General features: G+C 37.2%; 1 protein-coding gene across 1 annotated transcript in view; it reads left to right on the plus strand.

Annotated features, from left to right (window-relative positions):
• CDK14 (cyclin dependent kinase 14) overlaps nt 1-19,302 on the plus strand; it is a 311,039-nt gene that overhangs the window by 235,480 nt on the left and 56,257 nt on the right. Inside the window, exons 13-14 of the mRNA XM_008494133.2 lie at nt 8,008-8,147; nt 12,231-12,377. Coding sequence (XP_008492355.1) covers nt 8,008-8,147; nt 12,231-12,346 — 256 coding nt within the window. The 3' untranslated portion in view covers nt 12,347-12,377. The remainder of the gene's footprint in view (nt 1-8,007; nt 8,148-12,230; nt 12,378-19,302) is intronic.

Genomic DNA, 19,302 nt, shown 5'->3' on the forward strand with positions numbered 1-19,302 from the left:
AAATGATCTTTGGCTTCTCTGACTAAAGCAAGGTCATCTTTTTGGGGGCACTGCCTTCGTTCTGCAACTTCGCAACAAATTCTTGTTGAACTACTATACAAACAGACCAGCTCTTATTTACATTAGAATGAAATTAAGACTTCTCAAACCTGAGAGCCTAAAATACCAGACCAGGGGGCAGAGATTTATAAGGCAGTGCTAATGTGTATTTACTAAAACTTAGTTTTTTCTTTTGTTTGTTTGTTTGTTTGTTTGAAAAAGGCAATAGGTCCAGGAAGACAGCTGTTTTTTCTTTCTGTAGTTATTTAATAAGGCAAAGTAGGGGCAAATTCATTTATTTCCCTGCTGACTATACCGGTGACAAATTTAAAATTCAGAGGTTGCTTGTTTATTCTTGGGTATTTTATGCTTGGATTTCTTTGGAGAGAAACAATCCAGGTTGTTGAGGGTGAGAGGAGAAAAAGCAGAAAGCTTTGATTGCATTGTGTGCCAAAGGTTTGTTTCAACCATTTCTGTGGTTGAGGGGGGAGCTTATTGCCTCCTTTTCTTTGGCTTATGTCCAGCCAGTGAGGAAATAAATATGTGAAGAAAGAATGCTATGGAATGTTAACTCTGCTGCTGTATTTTCTTCCTTTTATCATGCCCCAAGATTCAGTGAGGTTGATATAAATTCACCATGCCTTGTTTTAAAAAGCATAACAGAAAGCCATTCTTCCTCTAAGAGTCAGACTGTAAAAGGTGATTTTCTTTCACTCAGTTTGGTTTAAGCCTGTAAAAAGCATTAAGTGAAAAATCTGATATATTTGTTGGGGCATTTATTGCATTACTAACTTATATTTTCAGTTCTCAGTGAAAGGTTTATAGAGAACATAAACCTTGAAAATTTTTTCTTCAGGATTAAAGATAGATTTTCTCCATTTGCTGGTGAAATAATAGCTCATAAAACGATTGGGGTGCTGGTAATTGTTTTTAGCTCTATCTATTATCCAAGGATATTCTGCTGAACTTGCTGAGGAGCACAAAGAAGGCCTTTAAAAAACACTTTCCTTAATCAGAAGATTCATTTCCTTTAAAATATTTCAAAATAATCAAAAGCTTCTGATTAGATGTCACCACCATGTTGTTCTTTATTAATTACACTTAGAGCAAGTAAAAATCTTCCAGTAAACTATAAATCTAGCAAATTTGCTGGTATTCTTTTGTGGTGTAAGTAATACACTATGTATTCCATATCTAGTATTTTTAATATTGAACTAAATGGGATGCTCAAAGAATTAAAATAGCTGATTGGGGGCAGCGTGTGAAATCAAAAAGAATTGATTGCTGAATTCTTTTTAGGGCAAAATAGCCCTTTCTAGGGCAAAGGCACATTTTGGTGCAAAATTTCTTAGGAATTACCTTTTCTGGAAATACCTGTGTCTGAGAGAAACTGCTGAAAACTGAGTGAAATTATATTAAATACTTCAGGTATTATTTTAGTTATATAAAATTAGTTGTGGTTTTAAACAGTAGCAGAACACTGTACCCAGCAGTCCTGTTGCCTGCGATGCCACAACCTCTGAATTCCCAGGAATTAAGGCAGTTATGTGATTATATCACAGATAGCTTCATTCTCAATAACTTACAGCATGTTATCACTGGACATACATTGTGTCTTTGCTGTTTAATAATCCTTCCATGCAGACTCCATAGTTCTTCCTTCATTTGTTGCTCTAGTATATATTACACTGGCAAAAAGGTACCCAGTGTCAAATACAAGCCTTATTCTGTATTAAAAGCATAGAATCATATAATGGTTTGGATTGGAAGGAACCTTAAAGATTAAAGTTCACTTAGTTCCAATCCCCCTGCCCTGGGCAGGGACACCTCCCACCAAATAGGGTTGCTTAAAGCCCCCTCCAACCAGGGCTTGAACACTTCCAGGGAGGTGCCACAACTTCTCTGGGCAACCTGTGTCAGTGTCTCAACACCCTCACAGTAAAGAATTTCTTCCTAATATCCAATTAAAATGGTGGAGAGCAAGTGGAAGAAATATCTGCAGTATTGTCAATGAAGAGTATTGGTTATCTTCATGTCCTAAGCTCTGAATAATTGACACTGGGTTTCTTTAGAAGATTTCATAGCCCAGCATATTTATTCTGAGGCATCAGGGCAGGAGCATGTCAGGCCATTGAAGGACAAAACCTGGGATATTGTTAAGTCTGCTGTAACCTAACTGATTCTCTTTAAGCTTGGCATTTAAAGCTAAAATCAACCAAATTTTTAAAGGTAGTGTGGTCTGTAAGAGTATTAATGTTGTGATTCCTACACAAAGTAAACCTCTAAAGCTGGATAGTGCAAGTGGTGGTGTATTGTAGAAATATAGTAATATATGGGCACTAAAACACTTCAAATCTATTATGGAAAGAGTGAAGAGGAAATCAACTCATATCTAAGTTTTTGTCTTGAGTTACATTCCGTGAGTACACATACAAATGATTTTATGATCTGGACATGACAGAGCTTAATGGTCTTGAGCAAATATGAATTGCCATGAGAGGCTGTATCACTTCTAGCTTGTCTAGCTTAGGTGTGATGAGACAGAGTCTCTGAAGCCTCATGTGACTCATGCACAGATGGAGCAAGCATCTTAATTCTCCATTCTGAGAAGTCCAGGAGCTGCAAATATAATTATGGTTTTCCTACTGGTTCAGTAGATTCTTTTCAAAATTTAGCCAGTGTAGGAGAATTATATGCCTAGAGGTAAGTCTACAATAATAAAAATAGACAAAAAACAACTAGTTGTTAGAACGTGTATTTGTTATATTCACTTTTTTTTCAAGAAATGCTATTCATCTTGGCTGCTTTCCAGCTAATGGCATCTGTGCAACTGCCAAATGAGAATAAGTTCAGACAGGTCAGAGTTATTATTACCTTCTTGGAATGCACTGAATGAACTTAACTCCACAGCTTTCCAAGTGGGGCTCTGACCTCTTTTACATCTACCTTAAGAGCAATACCAAAGAGTTAAACACTGATACGGTTATTTCTGTTCCATATCAGTGAATATTTATACCCGGTTGTCATGGCTCTTATTTTAGTAATAAACATTTTGACCACCTTTTTGGTACTTCAACAAGTAAGATGTGATGCTGTGGTGCACGCTCTTGGCAGCCCCATGCAGTTGTGGGGAAAAATCCCCATATTGAAATGCAGTGCCTGTGTTTGACTGTAGCTTAAATGTTTGTTGTATATTTTGGCTTGAAGTACCACTGCACTGTGCTGTAGAGCAAATTCTGTATTTTGTCATTGATCAGCAACAAGTAAAACCCTGCTTCTGTGAGCCTTCAAAAGCTTTTGTCTCTCTTTGTTCATCAGTTTTAGTCTTTAGTACTCTCAGTGTAAAACATTGAGAAAAATGATAATGTCTTTACTCTGTTAGATTCTCATCTTGAGGTGCTGCTTTATTCCTTCATCTGTATCAAAAGCTAAAATCATCACATCAAAACTTGCATTCCCTTCTTTCAGTGGTTTCATGATGGCTAAATAATCTCTGCAGCAGCTCCGTGGAGGCACACCAGGCATGTTAGGGAAGCAGGTCCTGCATGCTGGAGCTGGCACATCAAGTCTTTGAAGACAGTAGGTGTTCTCGGCATGGCTGTAACAGAAAAGGCTGTTGATATTTAGTAAAAAGAAAATGTTACTTAAAGTAGGCACTATTCATATTTGTGTGCTGTGTAGCTGCTGCCAGTAGGGTCTTGTGCATATTTGGAGGTGCAAACTATTAAGGCATATGAGGGGCATGTCTGTATCAGCTGGTCAAAAGTTAATGGATTTATTGAAAAAAAAATAATATTCACTATAATACCTGTTGTTGACACAGTTTTGTGTCAGGACTCAGGGGAGGCCTAAAGCCTGAAACAAGGAGGAAAAACTGCTGACCTCAAGAAGATTGCAGTGAAAATGGGGAATATGGCCCTCAGGGTGGCACACTGGTAGGTGAGATACTGCAGGGACTGTACAGGGACCTTGTTGTTGATGGGACCGGGGCATCCTCTGCAAAATTAGCTCTTACCCTGTGGCCTCTTTGATTTGCAGCAAGGTGTGTCGTTAAGCTTGAAACTGCTAAATGGTGTGGTTGTTTAGGTTAGCTGCAGCTTTGTCTTTCAGCACTTCAGGTTGCAAGGGATTATTTAGAGCAAAGAAGCAGAGCTGAGGTTTCCAATTGGAATTAGGTGCCTCGGTCCTCCAGGCCATGCTGTAAATATCAGGCAAGAAATTAATTAACGATATGCTGCAAGAGTTATATCCTCATATGGAAAAAAATGCACAGTAAACTTTGGGAAGTATTTACCACATGCTGCTAGCAGTATATAGGTAGCACAGTATCTCCATTTGTTTTAATGCTGATTTGTCTTAATTATTAATATGAATTTGAACTGCCTTTCTCATTGCATTTAAAAGCAAATCACTCCAAGTTCAGAAGTTCACTGCACATGCCCCAAACTTTTTTTTTCTCAGGAGCTTAAACCAAACTTCAGTCATCTTAGTCATGTTCTGCTTGACCAAATACTGACCTTCCTTTTCAGTAGAAAGACATTTAAGCCTGTTTTCTGAAATTAAATCAAATTCTTGTAATCCAATGAGATTTACAACTGCTCAAGTCTAGTCAGATTCATATATGCTTAAAGTGAGACAGGTTCATATGGTGTTTATTTTTCTTGAGCTAAGGCCATATATAAAGGTAGAGATTAAGTTGAAAATCAGTATGTTTCACAAGTGTCGTCAGAGTAGGTGTGTAAAAATATTCCCAGTATTTCTCAAAACAGTATCTACATATTATTCAATACTTATTGCTAAGGGTTTCTCTGTATTCTGCTGTATGCCACATTTTCTGAAAGCAGTGTGCTGTCATGGCTAGGAGCTGTTCCTCAGTGATTAGTGTGACAGTAAGTGAAGCGTGAATATTGAGACTTGCCATATCATGCATGCCAAGTTCCTATATGGCCCAACTGCTGTGAGACAAAACATGCTATTATGTTTTAGACACAAAGCCATATTGTATGAAATTCCATCCTGTCACATACCAAAGGACGTGAATTTAAAAATATTTTTTTTTCTCTGGTTCTTTTTGTTAACTTTTCTGTATTAGATACTTAAGTACTGAACCTCATCAGAAAATTCAGCCTTTATCCTTACTGAGGAGTCAGTTTTCAAACTTACATCGGACAAATTGTTAATGCTTTAAAAGCAGATTTTAAAGAGGTTGCTGGCAAAAAAATGAAAGAAAGAAAGAAAACCAAGTGTTCTGAAGTTCACAAAAGATGTGGGGTTTTTGGAGAACATTTTTCAGTGATGTGCAAAGCTCTGTAAACAAAGCTAGAACTTTGGTATAGAACTTTAAACATACATCTGAGCCTAACTAAAGTGATCTAATCCAAGAGTTACTGGGATCATCTTCTTTGACCTGTTTTACAAGGGAGGTGAGGCTTGATCACTGTGGTCCCTGATGAGTTTAAAATCTCTAAATGCTTGGGAACATAACACTAATAATGGGGAATCTTCAAAGCACTGTAAAAACAACTAGCACACACCCCTTCCCTCTGCCCCCAGCACTAGTTGGGGTATTATCAGGACAGATAAATGTTATAACTTCAACAGATTTAACTGTTTTTGCAAGCTGTGCAATGAATTTAGTCTTTGGGGGTTTTTTTTTCCTAATTCTTATTTATAAAATAAGTTCTAATTTTGTCTGATTTAGTTCAATTATTTCATTAGTTAATGTGATTATGTTGCAGCCCCAGGTAGTTTTGTTGGATTTGTAATATATTAATGTATAATCTGCTGATTAAGGTGACTTTGGCTATCTAAACTGTCCCTACTCAAAATATTTTCAATTTCTATTAGTTAATCTGATTTTCTTGCTAAAACCCCCTTATCATTATGCCAGGTACATTGATGACCATTAATACAGTCAAGATGTCTGCACTACTCCATTCAAGACCACTGAGGAACTAGAGGTTCACCATCCATAATTTCACCTGCAATTCAGAATTCATTAATGTTTGAATGTTCTTTTCTTTTTGCCTTAATTAGCATCCTCACTATACAGATGGATCAGCTAAAGAGTGATACAATCCTAATATTGCAGGGTAGTGTTTCCCTACTTACTTAAATGACCTAATTTTTCTGGTTTAACAGTAGTTTTCTTTAAAGATGAAACAAGTTTACTATGGCATCTAAAAAGATTGCAGCTACTTCTGTGAGGAAAAAAATACATTGTCAAAATAACTTATGATGGCCTCTGAACAAATTATTGGTGTAGATGGAATTAGGACACATGACAGGCCTCACAGACTAAATAAAATCACCAATCCATGGAAATTTTGGATGTGTAGAATTAACACCAGTTCTCCCTGAATATTTACCTATCATTTTCTTTTTCTTTCTTAAGAATAACCTTTTCTCCTGGCATTTTGCTATTTTCTGTAATGAACTTAGCTGTAATTTACACAAAAGTTTAACAAAACAGTTCCTACAGTCTGGTAGTTTGAAGAGTTTGAAATTCATCTAATGTATAATTTGATTTGTAGGCAATGACTGTTTCATTCAAGATGCCTTTATTTTGTCATAACATAGTACTGAAATTTTCCTATTTAGTGCACAATTGCTAGAAATTAAAAAGACAATTAGTATCTTATTTTTAAAACCATTACACATAGTGAAATGAGGCAACCAGGTGCCACTAATTGCCAGGTAGTGGGCATGAGCTTGTGTTAAGCCCACCTGTGCCTGATTAGGGCGGGCCCCCACTGCACATGAGCAGGATTAGGGGGCCAATAAAAGGTGAGGCTCAAACTCACAGGCTCAGCTCAGTCCTGAGCAAGCCAGCAGAGAGGTCAGCTCCTCTCGGAGGAATAGCACTGATCCAGGCTAGTCAACCCTGAGGGCTATAGACTCAGAGCACTATTCGTGAGTCTCTGCTGGAACACCTGTTTGGACCTTGAAGCATTGTACCCTAAAAGAGGTTCATCTTGCTACAATTACATATACCAGCATATTGTGCAGATGCCAGCACATAGTTTCATAGAGATGCTTTTGACTTTTTTTTTTATTATTTTTACACTAAGTGTAGTATAAACATGGAGAAAATTTATGTCTATGATATTTGTGACATAAAGTTCTCAGTGCAATAACTTTTTTTTTCATTTAATGTTTTCAGTTTTCCCTGTTCTTTTTTGCAGAGATTATTTACACCTGTACATGGTGGATTTGGAAATTGAGGAGTCAGCTTTAGTTTACTAGACCAAAGCCACATCTTTCTTATTTCCATTTAACTCACTCCCCTCCAAATCTGTTATTTTTAGTATGTATTTTCTTATAATATTCCCAAGTATATAGTTCCCAGTAAAACAATGAGTTTTCTCAGACTTCCCAAGGTAACTTAGATAACATAGAAAAGATAATTCACTTCCAATGTAGTGTTTGCATGGCACTGACACCTAATGAAGAGTCAGCCCCCTGCTGTGTGAATATATGAAATAGTCAGTAGTTCCCAAAAGACAAATATCTTTATGAAACGTGATGCATACGTTGTATGTTAAACATCACTGGATTTTAGAATCTGATATTTCACAAAGTTGTATGAATACTACTGTTATTTTAAGCCTGGGTTTCCTGGGTTTCAATGGTAGTAACCTTTTGTTTCCAGTGCTGTCAGTATACTCAATAAAATGTAAATGGAAGAATCAAAACAGTGCTCATAATCCTTTAGAATATTAGGCAGGGCATATGTGATATGGTATATTATATGCCCTATATTTGTAAAAGTTGTATGAATTTTAACCTATCAGTCCAAAAATAATCCATTGACTTCCTGACCTGAGGAATATCTTTTCTGGTTATACTCCCAGACAGACTTTGTCTCTATCCTGGCTAGCAAGACTTGGTGTTTCAGCTGTGCTGACTGCAGGTGGAGTTAGTAATAATAAGATTGTTTTTCAAAAAACCTTCTTCTTTGTGTTTCAGGCTGAGCTACATGAATCATGCAGAAGATCTAGCCTCAAAACTACTCCAGTGTTTCCCAAAGAACAGACTGTCAGCACAGGCAGCCCTGAGCCATGAGTATTTCAGTGATCTGCCCCCACGGCTATGGGAATTAACTGATAGTGAGTATAACCACCTCTGAATTGATAAAAAACATAGAAAAAACTTGTTCATACAGATGCATGTGCATATGCTTACCCTCACATGCAGACAGCTTCATGGACACAGACAGCCACACACAAAATATATGAGTGCAGTTTTGTAGCTTGAAATTACAGTTTGCTTGACACAGGAAAAAAATGGATTTTTTTTTTTTTTTTTTTTTGCTATCTCTGCTCTGCAGTCTGCAGCCAGCTATCTTTGTATTTGATTATGTGTGCAGCCAAGAGAATTATCTGAATTGTCATAAAGCAAAAGGAAAAATACAATTTACATATTTAGTGCTTTTCACTTTATAACACACAGTACTTCTTAACTAGCTGCAGCATACAGGATAAAAATCCGGCCCTGTTTTATTCACAGAATCTCTATCTTTTATAACAGTAGCCTTTAAAAAAGGGCTCAGCATTCAGAAATCTATGAAATACAAAGTAGACAATCATTTAATTTTCTCTATTAGACTGTGTGAGAGGAGGATGGTAGATGATATTAGTAACTGAGTGCTTTCAGTATTTTCCTACATCTTTTTATTTATTTTATTTAACAAAATACATTCCAGTTGGCTGGGCAAAAATGTTCCTATCATCACATACGCTGTCCATTATCTCTTCAAAAATTGTAAATCATTTCTATCATACCTGTCCATATCTTTTTCCAATGTTAAAAGCACACTACTATTTATTCTGGGGAAAAGTATTATCATGCAGGGTATTTTTGATTCAGAGAAGGTTCTGTTATTGAAAATACATTTCACAAGGAAATAATCAGAACATTGTTTTAACCCAGTGTGGACAGGAGAAGCGTGCTTGCATTGGAGCAGTGTATGAACAGCTGAAAAATAAGACACACAAACACACACATCTCTAAACCCAGTATTCTGAGGCAAAAAGTTCAGAGTGGCAACAATGGCACGTGCGTGTGTAACTACCATGGATTCTAAAGTTTGCTTGTATAAAATGCTTTCCTTTTCTAAATATTAAACCACAATATACTATATCTACATCAGTTTTCAGTATGAAAACCATTATCTTCTAAAAGTTTATCTTTTTTAGTCCTTGACAGCTGTACTAGTCACATTTTGAGCTGCTTGTATGGCCTGGCTGCCCAATTACTCTGCTCCCAACTCTGCCCCAAAAATCACTCTCCCATCTGTAGAATACAAACATTAAAATCAAACTAGCACCAGTAATTTTTGTCCATCACTTGCTCTGTCATAGATGCTCTGTAAAGAGATTGATAGTTTTCTTCTTTGCCATGCTGAAGAAGAATATGCTGAAAATTCATATGCTGAAAATTCAAAGGATGGCAGTGTAAATTAAGGCTGCTGTTGGAAGTCTGCATTTGCTGAAACTGATGCAAAGAGATTCATTTCTTCAGGACTAATGAAACATCAAGAATGCCAGTTCATTTATCCTTTTCCCACTAAATCGAAAACAAAAATCACTCTGCAGTGGTGACATCTCAATCCTTCTGACTGTGTGATTTAGTCTAGCCAGGATTTTGAATTCTGAATTCTGCAGTAGTACTTTTCTGTTAATATGGACTTATTACCCACTTGCCACTTAGTTTATCAGTCAGTGGTTAAATCCAGTTCTATCAGTGAAATAAATGCCTACACATTATCACTCTGCAGCAGGCTGCCAACAGAGACAGTCTTGTCCTAGTCATTAACAAGCACAATGTATGCAGAACACCAGAGGGGAATTAAAACCACAAAAAATACCTCAGGGTGGTATTTTTAATATGAGAATTTAATTTGTAATTTCACAGATTAAGAATTTTGGCTGCATTAATCCTTTTATCAGCTCACAGCAGGTTATTTGCAGAAGCATAACCATAAGGCGATATTCATTGGCAGAAACACGTCTTTGCATAACGTTAAACATCAGGAGCAGTGAAACCTTTTGAAGGGGGGAGAATAAAGATGGAAAATCATTATATTTTAAAGCAAGGTTCTTCTAAATGCCTCCAGTAAAATTTGGAGTTACAGAAAGACTATTTCTGTGTCTAGTAGATAATCATTATGAAGCATAAATCCAGATGCAAGAAAGGACAATCCTAGTATCAAATACTACAATCATTTCTATTTAGTACGACTTGGATATACTTGTAAACATATTTACAAAACAAAGAAATCATATACTTTGGAGACTTGGGAAAATGTTTACTGTGGAGTGAAATTAACACATTTTGTGATTCATTTTCTCTGGGTTAATATTTTACATTGGGAAACACTTGCTATTCATAGTTAATTAAATGTAGGTATAAACACCTTGTATCTTTATGCACAGCAGAATTTGTGAATACACAGAATCTACTGCATCCTAATCAAGACACCAGTCTGATTTTGCAAATCTCTGTGCTGAACATATTTCTTATGGAATATATTTGGTCCAGTTTGGCCTTCTGTAGAATTGCAAAAAGGGGGATTTAGCTCTAAGACAGGAAAAGGTGAGGAGAATTAAAAAAAAGGGACAGGGGAAATTCAATCAAATTACTTTCCATCAGAGAATAGTTTTTTTGGAATCACAATATTCCACAAAAATATGGTCACTCTGCTTACACTGAAGAAGGATAATAGAAGTGTTTCAATGTTATTCTCATTTACTGTGTATTTCTATTCTATGTAATAGTTTACAGGATAAAATTTTGATCTGTTGTTTTATTTTAAATGCGTAGAAAGTGAGTTTATATGAGTAGCAAGATTCTGGGGTTTTTTTTATTTGCTTTGGTTTGAAGTCAAGGCATCAATTCAGTTATGCTGGAAGTTCACTTTCTAGATAAGCTTTGTTTAAAATCTAGCCACTTCCAGTTTTTAAAAATAGTGCATTGAAAAGGTAAAACTTATGTAGTTCTGCTAAAAACATCCTGTCAGGGAATACAATACAATATATGAAGAAACTCATCCTTCATTCATCTCAGACCTAAGCAATAATCTGTAGCTTTAACAACTGTTACTAAATATGTGTACTTGTTATTTTCCACTGGAAAAAAAACAAAAAAACCCAAACCAAAACAGCCCTCCCCTCTTTCTTCCTTCATACTGGAAGCTCATATTGATACATTTGCATAGAATATATGCCATTCATGATATATGTTACCAGGGACAGCAGAATATCAAATGCATGTTGAGATGTCAAAGATACAATGAAAAGATCTCGCATATAAAACTTTAAAACTTTGTCTTCTAAAGACATAAAGGTGAAAGAATAGCAGCAAAAACTTACAGCTATGCTAGTTTTTAGTACTGTTACTTCCCCTATCTGTTCTATAGGTGGTCTGTTAACATTCCCTGATGCAATCATGCAGTGGCAGCTCTCCAAAGATATTTTGTTTGGATATTTGTTGTCAGAAAGTATTAAAAGTCAGTGATTTTTTTCCCCATCAGTTTGGGGCATCCTAAGTAAAAATTAGGTTTCATATCACCAGTGAATGAGTCCTTAAATATTTGTAATTTGATCCCTTTGTCTGTCTACTAATAGTTGTCTGGTGTTATGTGGAAATCATCAAGGTTTTTCTAGCTCGTGCAGAAAGGGGTTGCTTTAGGTAAAAGTTTATTGAGTTACTGGGATATTTTAAACAAGCCTCGTTGTCTTTAACAGTCAATGAAATTAAATTAAACAAAATAGCTCAGTTCTACTCGCATCAAGATTCTGAAGATGCAATATGTGATGCCAAATTACTGAAAAGCCTTGCTGCATTTTTGCACATTCTAATTTATTTCTAAATGCTCTATGAGTGGAAATTTTTAAATGGAAATAAAAATGACATAGTGGTGTACAGGACGGGTAAACACATGCAACTTGGAAACATTTTTTTTTTAAAAATGCTTGCCACTAAAAATCCATTTGCATCATCCAGCTTCCATCACAATGCATTCAGCTGCTTTCCATCCAGAATTTTTACAGGTTTACTTACCTAAGTAGTTGGTGTAAGTAAAAACTGTATATACTTACTCAACATTGTGTTTGCTGTAAATATTAACTAATCTCTTTTAAATTACTGCTTTTGTGGGAAAGTTTCTGAACTGGCACTCTCTTTTGCAGTGTCATCTATTTTTACTGTCCCGAATGTAAGATTACAGCCAGAGACTGGAGAAAGCATGAGAGTCTTCGGAAAAAACAATAGTTATGGCAAAGGTGTATCGAACAGCAAACACTGAAGAATACCCATGTTCACAGCTGAGAATGCAGGTAAGACATGATTAATGGAAGGTATATTTTTGCAAATAGTCTTTCATTCTGTTTAGACAAACAAAGAGTAAAATTCAACTGCATATTTCTTAAATTTCTCATGTTCAGGCAAATAACCTGTTTTTTCAGTTTAGATGGTTGATATGTGTAAGTTCTTGGCCTCCTGGGCAGAATCAGGGTCACTGACAGATTGAAAAGATGCAGAAGTTGGTAGCAACAGATTGTACTCTAGTCCTTTAATTTGGACTGATATTTTTCCCCTGGTAAGATATGGAGAGATGAAATACCTTGTGCTAGTTCTGTTGTTAGACTTCGAGGCAAGGGCAAGAAATTACTCATTTAGTAGGTTTGGTAGGCTTGGTAGCAGAAGGATGTTTTTGATCGAGACAGAGGTGCTTTTGTGTTAATTTCATTTGTATCACTGGATCTACTAGAAGTGGTTTATTCTTGGGTGGCTTTCATTTAATTCCTCATCTTTTTAACCATAGTTACTCAGCAGTGAATTAGTGTGTTGAATGACTTCAGGTGTTCTAAGAGTGGAACAAACCTAGAAAAGGCAGGTGAGTAGTGAATCTACTTACCAAGTTACAGTAAGAGAATGGTGATTGTTAGATCATAGTGTTAATTCTCTTCTGCCCACTTGTATCACTGCAGTATTTGTTCACTTGACAGTCTCTTCTAGAAGGGCATTATTCCCTTACATAGTTGCTTTTCTTAGTATGCTTCTCTAAATTGTTTCATGCTCACAGTGTTTCACAAAATACTTGAAGAGCAAGTCTGCCTTTTTTTTTCCATAACATCTTATTATGGAAGGTTCTAGGAGCTGAGACAAATTCAGATGCTCCTTATGTACCCATTCAAATGTATAGTCTCATGTAAATGTAGTTGATATTCTCATTAAGCCTATCTTTAAGCTGCATCTTCCTGTTACAACATTAGATATAACCTTCTCTAATGAGTTATATTTAGTTTTACTGTTGCACATTTACATGCAAATTTTTTTAACCCTGTAATGTTATGGAGGCTGTTTGCCTGACAGGCAGCAACTACTGAAAGACTGAAATAAATAGATTTTGGTCTTGACAACCTGTCCCAATTTTTCCACAAGCACTTTGCGAGAAAACCATTTAAGATTTTTCTGTACATCAGAAATGAAGCTGCCTTACAGCAGTCTGTTTACATCTTTATTGACAAGCTAATCCCCTACTTTTTCTTGGGGCTGTGTCCCTGCAGACATTTCTTCAACCTTGTCTGTTCTAACGAGACATATCATCCATCTAAAGGAAATTTAGAATGTGCCCATCTGTGCTAAAGAACTTTTGTGTGAAAGCTTTCATACAAAGTCTCATGTACAGAATCTCCTTTCAAATGCAATTTTTCATTTGTACAATATGCAATAGGAAGTTTATATTTGCACAAAAGAGAACCACTTGATCATTCTTAATGAATTTTTAAACCGATACAGATGACTTTTTAAAATTTTGTACTTGCACAGAAAGAGAGAACCATGTGTACCTTTTATGTACATCACTGTATTGATACAGCTGCTCAACCACAACTTTCATACAGGATAACACCTTCCATTGTGTAAGAACTGGAACAACTTGATAAATGCTGCGATGTATACGTTGTCAGTTACAGTTTTCCAGCGTGATTTAGGATTTGGTTGAGTTAGGTGTTTGCAGTGCAATAAAATACCAGCTCCTGGTTGTAGTATTTGACTTCTGAGATCTGATGAGCAGGTGGTAAAACTAGAAGAATATCAGTATAAAACAGAAGTCCTCTTACTTGTACAGTGTAGAGAGATGAGGATTAGTGAGATGTAACTGGAAAATCAGGAGAGGCAGAAAAAATACGGACATGGAACCTGGATGAGGAGTTGTTAGGATAGGTGGAAAACTAACAGGATGAGGCCACCAAGCAAGAAAAGTAAGAGTCAGTGTGGAGAGCAAAGGGACCTTGGGGAAAAAAGACTTCAGTTCTGATAATGAGACAAGGAATTCTAGTGATGGCCAAATTTGAATGAGTGGCTGTGATTTTAAGTAGTAGAACAATGACAGGCAAGTAGCATATTCATTCAGTAAAATGCATGACTTCAAAGCTGAGTCAGCTACTCTAGCAGAAGATTAGAGTTACAGTAAGCAGGACAGTAGCATTAAGGAAGGGGTATTTATTACAAGATATTTGGTTAATGTCTCCATTCACAAGGCTTGGTGAAGCAAAATGAGGTGTGAAAACCAAACAGAAAGATGACAGTAACTTTCCGGGGTCATGAAGTTAAAGGTAAGTGAAGCCAGAATTAGAGGGATGGAATAAGCAGTACAAGCTATTTAAATTGCAGTGAGCACAATCAGATAACATCACAGCTAGTGAGGATAAAGGAAAGTTAGAAACTAGAAGGCAATAGATCATACTATGTAAAAAACAGACAAACATACATACAGCTTGTCTCCTGGACAAGGCAGGTACATACGTGTTTTACCCATCTTCTTGAATTGACCTTATCCATATATAGAGGTGGTAAGGAAAGGCTGGAATTTTGAATTGTTGTAATATCCATCAGGAAGCTGTAAAAGAGAAAAAATTGTGTATAGTTTCTCTCTAAATCCTCTCATGGGTGTGGAGGGGAATGATTCTACTTTTTATATATTTTTATACATTTATACAATTTAAATGAATTTATTCGAAGACACACACAAGGAACTGTCTTCAACCACCTCTAGAACCCTGATGGTGTTGAAGGAAATTCTGGTCTTCTGTCTTGTGTCTGGTCCTTCTTTCTGAGTGTAACTAATTTCCTCTTCCATGGTAGAATAGAAAATAAAATTGAGAGCACCAACAAAGAAGCTCTGCCAAATCTTGCTGTGACAATATAAGAAATTATCACCTCCTGCTATTCTCTCCACTTGCTTACCAGATGTTAGTGCCCTGATTAATAGAGGACCCACTGAATTAAATCCACCTTTCTTTAGGGATTGGAAACCTTGCCTGACAGTTGCTGGGACATGGGTAAACCATCATCAGCCAACTCTGGAAGCATCAATTTCTGGCAGATTGGTGGACAAGAGGAGCTGAAGGCTTTATAAATGGCTCCATCATCATTTGTTAGAGCTTTGTTGCACTCAGAAATAGCTGCAAGGAGCAGCTGAAGAAATTGGTGCATCCCTGGGAATTTCTACTGTCTTTGAAATATTGTAGTGCTTTAGCTGCCTGTCTGCAGCAGAGCTGCTTACAAATCCCCAAAACTCCTTGAAATAGCAGTAACCTAGGACTTGTTTCTGAAAGCTTAGATAATCCCTGTCAGGCTCAGACTACTAATAGGGTCTTTGTGGACTACACTGTGTCATTGTCATGGGCTCCAAGAGAGAGACAACACATTATTTCAGTGCCCGTGGGGAAAGAGCTGACATTTGAACTTAGCAAGGTCAACGTTGCGACTGCTCTCTACTGGAGAAAATTAGCAAATATGTAGTAATCACCTCCATTTCATACAGAAGAATCTGTCAGCAGTGAATTAGACAGGGCTTTTGGGGGAGAAAGGAAAGAAATCTTTTAGCCTTATCTACGCATCTTTAAAGCTTTGTGATAAACAAAGTGTCTTTATTTGTGCCTGATGGTTTTCACGGATACTTTTTTTGTCCGTGGGCAGGAAGCATCTCAGTGGAAGCATTATCCACCTCTACATATATTTTTGAGATGAATTGTATTCTGTGTTACAGAATATTCTTAATCACAGAATTACAGTTACCCATCTCTACAGGGTATTCACTCATTTCTACAGATACTGTTTTATCAAGATAAGAGTGAACCTTAAGAAACTCTAGAGTTGTGTTTTCCTTTGGCCAGTGGAATACATGGCTGGAGCTTGTTCATCTTTGGAGAAGGATGAGCCAAATTGTAATTGAAAAGACAAGGCATTACCTGATACCAGATAGCACATGATGTTTTCTCGTGGTGATTGATAATCCCTAGTTCCCATTGATGGACCAGAGACAGAAGATGTGTTTCTGGCCTATTGTCTGCTTCATGGGGCCAGCAGGGACAGCTTCATTCAGGATGGTAACACCATATGCTTTTAAAGTATTTAACCTGTATTACCATAATGAGATCCCCTGGCTTTCTGAATCTCTTTGACAATTCACTGGAGCAAAACAAAGAGTGGTCTTTATTTGTATTGCTTCACCACACGCAGATGCACCCGAGCAATCCTGAATTTCAGTTGCAGGATGCTGAAATCTTTCTTCTGTGTCCATTTAAGCCAGGGACTGACACCAGCCCAGCCAATCAAAGGGACAATGATGTCATTCAGGTCAGCTCAGCTGTGTAACACAGAACAAAGCTGAAGAGATGGCATTTACCACTGTAATGGCACAAAATGCTAGTTTCTGATTTGGTTGCTGTATGTTTAGCAGCACAGAATCATTGTATAAAATTACCCTGTTCTCTCTGCTATCTAGAAAAGTGACTATTGCTTCTTCCCCATCCAAATAGTTGCATTTTTGTTTGTCATCTTCAGTTTTACATTTACAAATTGTGCAAGAATGCCTCTTCATGTGTGTGGGAACATAATTTTTGCCTGTTTTGCTGTGGTCAAGCTATAGAGAAGCTGAAGTGCAGCAGTGTAAGTGTCCAGCAGTGAGTACTGAAAAAGCATTTCCTTTCACTACTTCCCTGCATTTACTTTGTCCCATATGTCCCAGCGTACTTCAGTTTTTCCTGAAAAACTGTGGAAAATAGTATATTGTGCTTCTAAGTTTTCATCTCATCATCTTCTGATGATAAAACTCTAGTACTTATAGTGGAGAAAGGCCTACATAAAAGAGAATTCTGAACTGAGTTACTGCATGTCAGCCAGATTTTGTCATCATTCAATCAAAAGCTTAAAGTAGCCAGTAGTGCTTTATAGGTGTGAGATCCCAAAAATCAGTGTAAACCTGGTTTGGGAGAGAAAAGCAGCACTATAAAAGCACAACAGTTACTACTTTCACTTTTTAAATAGATGGATTCAATTAGATGTGTACAAACAGACACTGTGCTGCTGCAGTTGAAAAGATGGAGGCCTAAGTGCTGAAGATGGGAGGTTTAAATTTCTCCTGCATCTTTTTGTGCCAGACAATGTCTATAACATGAATGTCGAGGGTCAGTTTAATTATTTAACTAATACTGGATTTGCATAAATTGGCTTACATGAAAAGGCTAATAAGATGCAGTTGTAGTGGGCAGCTGAAAGCAGTTTGGGTCTGAGTCCAGTAATGACAGTACTAAACAGTTGAAATTGTAACATCAATTTTGTAAAACATTAAATTAGTATTCAGCTGTGAAAGATAACTGCAGAATCTGAGATGCTTTTTGGCTAATACTTTTAGTCCCATTACTTCATATGTTAACAACATAATGGTTTTATGTGACTGTTCCAGCTGTGCTTCACTTAATATCAAAGAATAAGATCACCACACTGATACAACTTGCCCTAAATTTAACACACAAGGGAAAAACTCCAGGCATTGGGCCACATTTTCCTCTTGATATCCAAGAATTTATTCTTATTCCCCTTAGTCTAAAATAACAGCTATAGACTGAATTTTGTCCTCTATTCAGCTGTAAAGAAAATGCCACAGTATTCAGTAGACTCTATGCAGAGGGAGAAAAGAACCAAGCAAATAGCTGGCCAGTGCAAGGCTGTCCTCATATAAGCACTTAAATGACACGTGGGGATTGAGGATGGAGCAACTTTCCCTCCAGAAGTCCATGAGGTCCCCCAAGATGCCACAGTAAAGGGAACCTACCACCCAATCAAGGAGTTACTGGGACTTAAAAGTAAGTTAAATGCTGTTCTTGTGTCAGTACTATAATAGTTCACCTGGTCTATTGTCATATGAAATAAGCTGTCCCTTAATTGCACTCATTGTAAGTGGTGGAATACACATTTTCCTGGTTTTCATGACAGAAATCCTTATTCACAGTGGGTAACCTAATGCTGATACAAAAGGAAAGTGAATCTGTGAAGGATGCATCATGGTCTCACTAAGCCAGGTGATGCCTGTCTGATCTGTAGACCAAAAGACCTGCTTAGCATCTATGCCTGGAAATAAGCAGATGGAACAGGATTTTCAAAATCATGAACAGAATTCTGGGAGGAGAGAGAGCCTAGGAGTTTCTTTAGGGATGATGGAAGAAGGAGGAAAGAAAGAAAGCAGGACAGAGAGACCACTTTATTACTACCTACTGTACTTGATAGGACAAGTATTTCAAACCTCCATAGCTAAGAGAGATCACAGAATCACACACAGAATCACAGAATCCTAGGGGTTGGAAGGGACCTCGAAAGATCATCTAGTCCAACCCCCCCTGCCAGAGCAGGGCCACCTAGAGTACATCACATAGGAACGTGTCCAGACGGGTTTTGAATGTCTCCAGTGAAGGAGACTCCACAACCTCCCTGGGCAGCCTGTTCCAGGGCTCTGTCACCCTTACAGTAAAAAAATTTTTTCGAATATTCAACTTGAACCTCCTATGCTCCAATTTACACCCATTACCCCTTGTCCTATCACTGGTCACTACTGAGAAGAGCCTAACTCCATCTCCCTGACACTCACCCCTTACATATTTGAAAACATTGATGAGGTCACCCCTCAGTCTCCTTTTCTCCAAACTAAAGAGACCCAGCTCCCTCAGCCTTTCCTCATAAGGGAGATGTTCCACTCCCTTAATCATCTTAGTAGCTCTGCACTGGAGATCAGTGTCTTCGATATATTTCATATTGCTCTGTGTGAAATTAGTGGCTACATGCTTACTGGCATGACTTTTTTTTTAAGTTGCAATGTTTCATGGCTATGTCTACTGCAGAGCTGTCAGAATAAAAAGGAAGCATTGCTAATATTATAGAAGAACTTTTGTCAAGGAATAATATTGTACTTTCCTGTAT

Source organism: Calypte anna, chromosome 2, assembly GCF_003957555.1.
Source record: "Calypte anna isolate BGI_N300 chromosome 2, bCalAnn1_v1.p, whole genome shotgun sequence".
Lineage (NCBI taxonomy): Eukaryota > Metazoa > Chordata > Aves > Apodiformes > Trochilidae > Calypte > Calypte anna.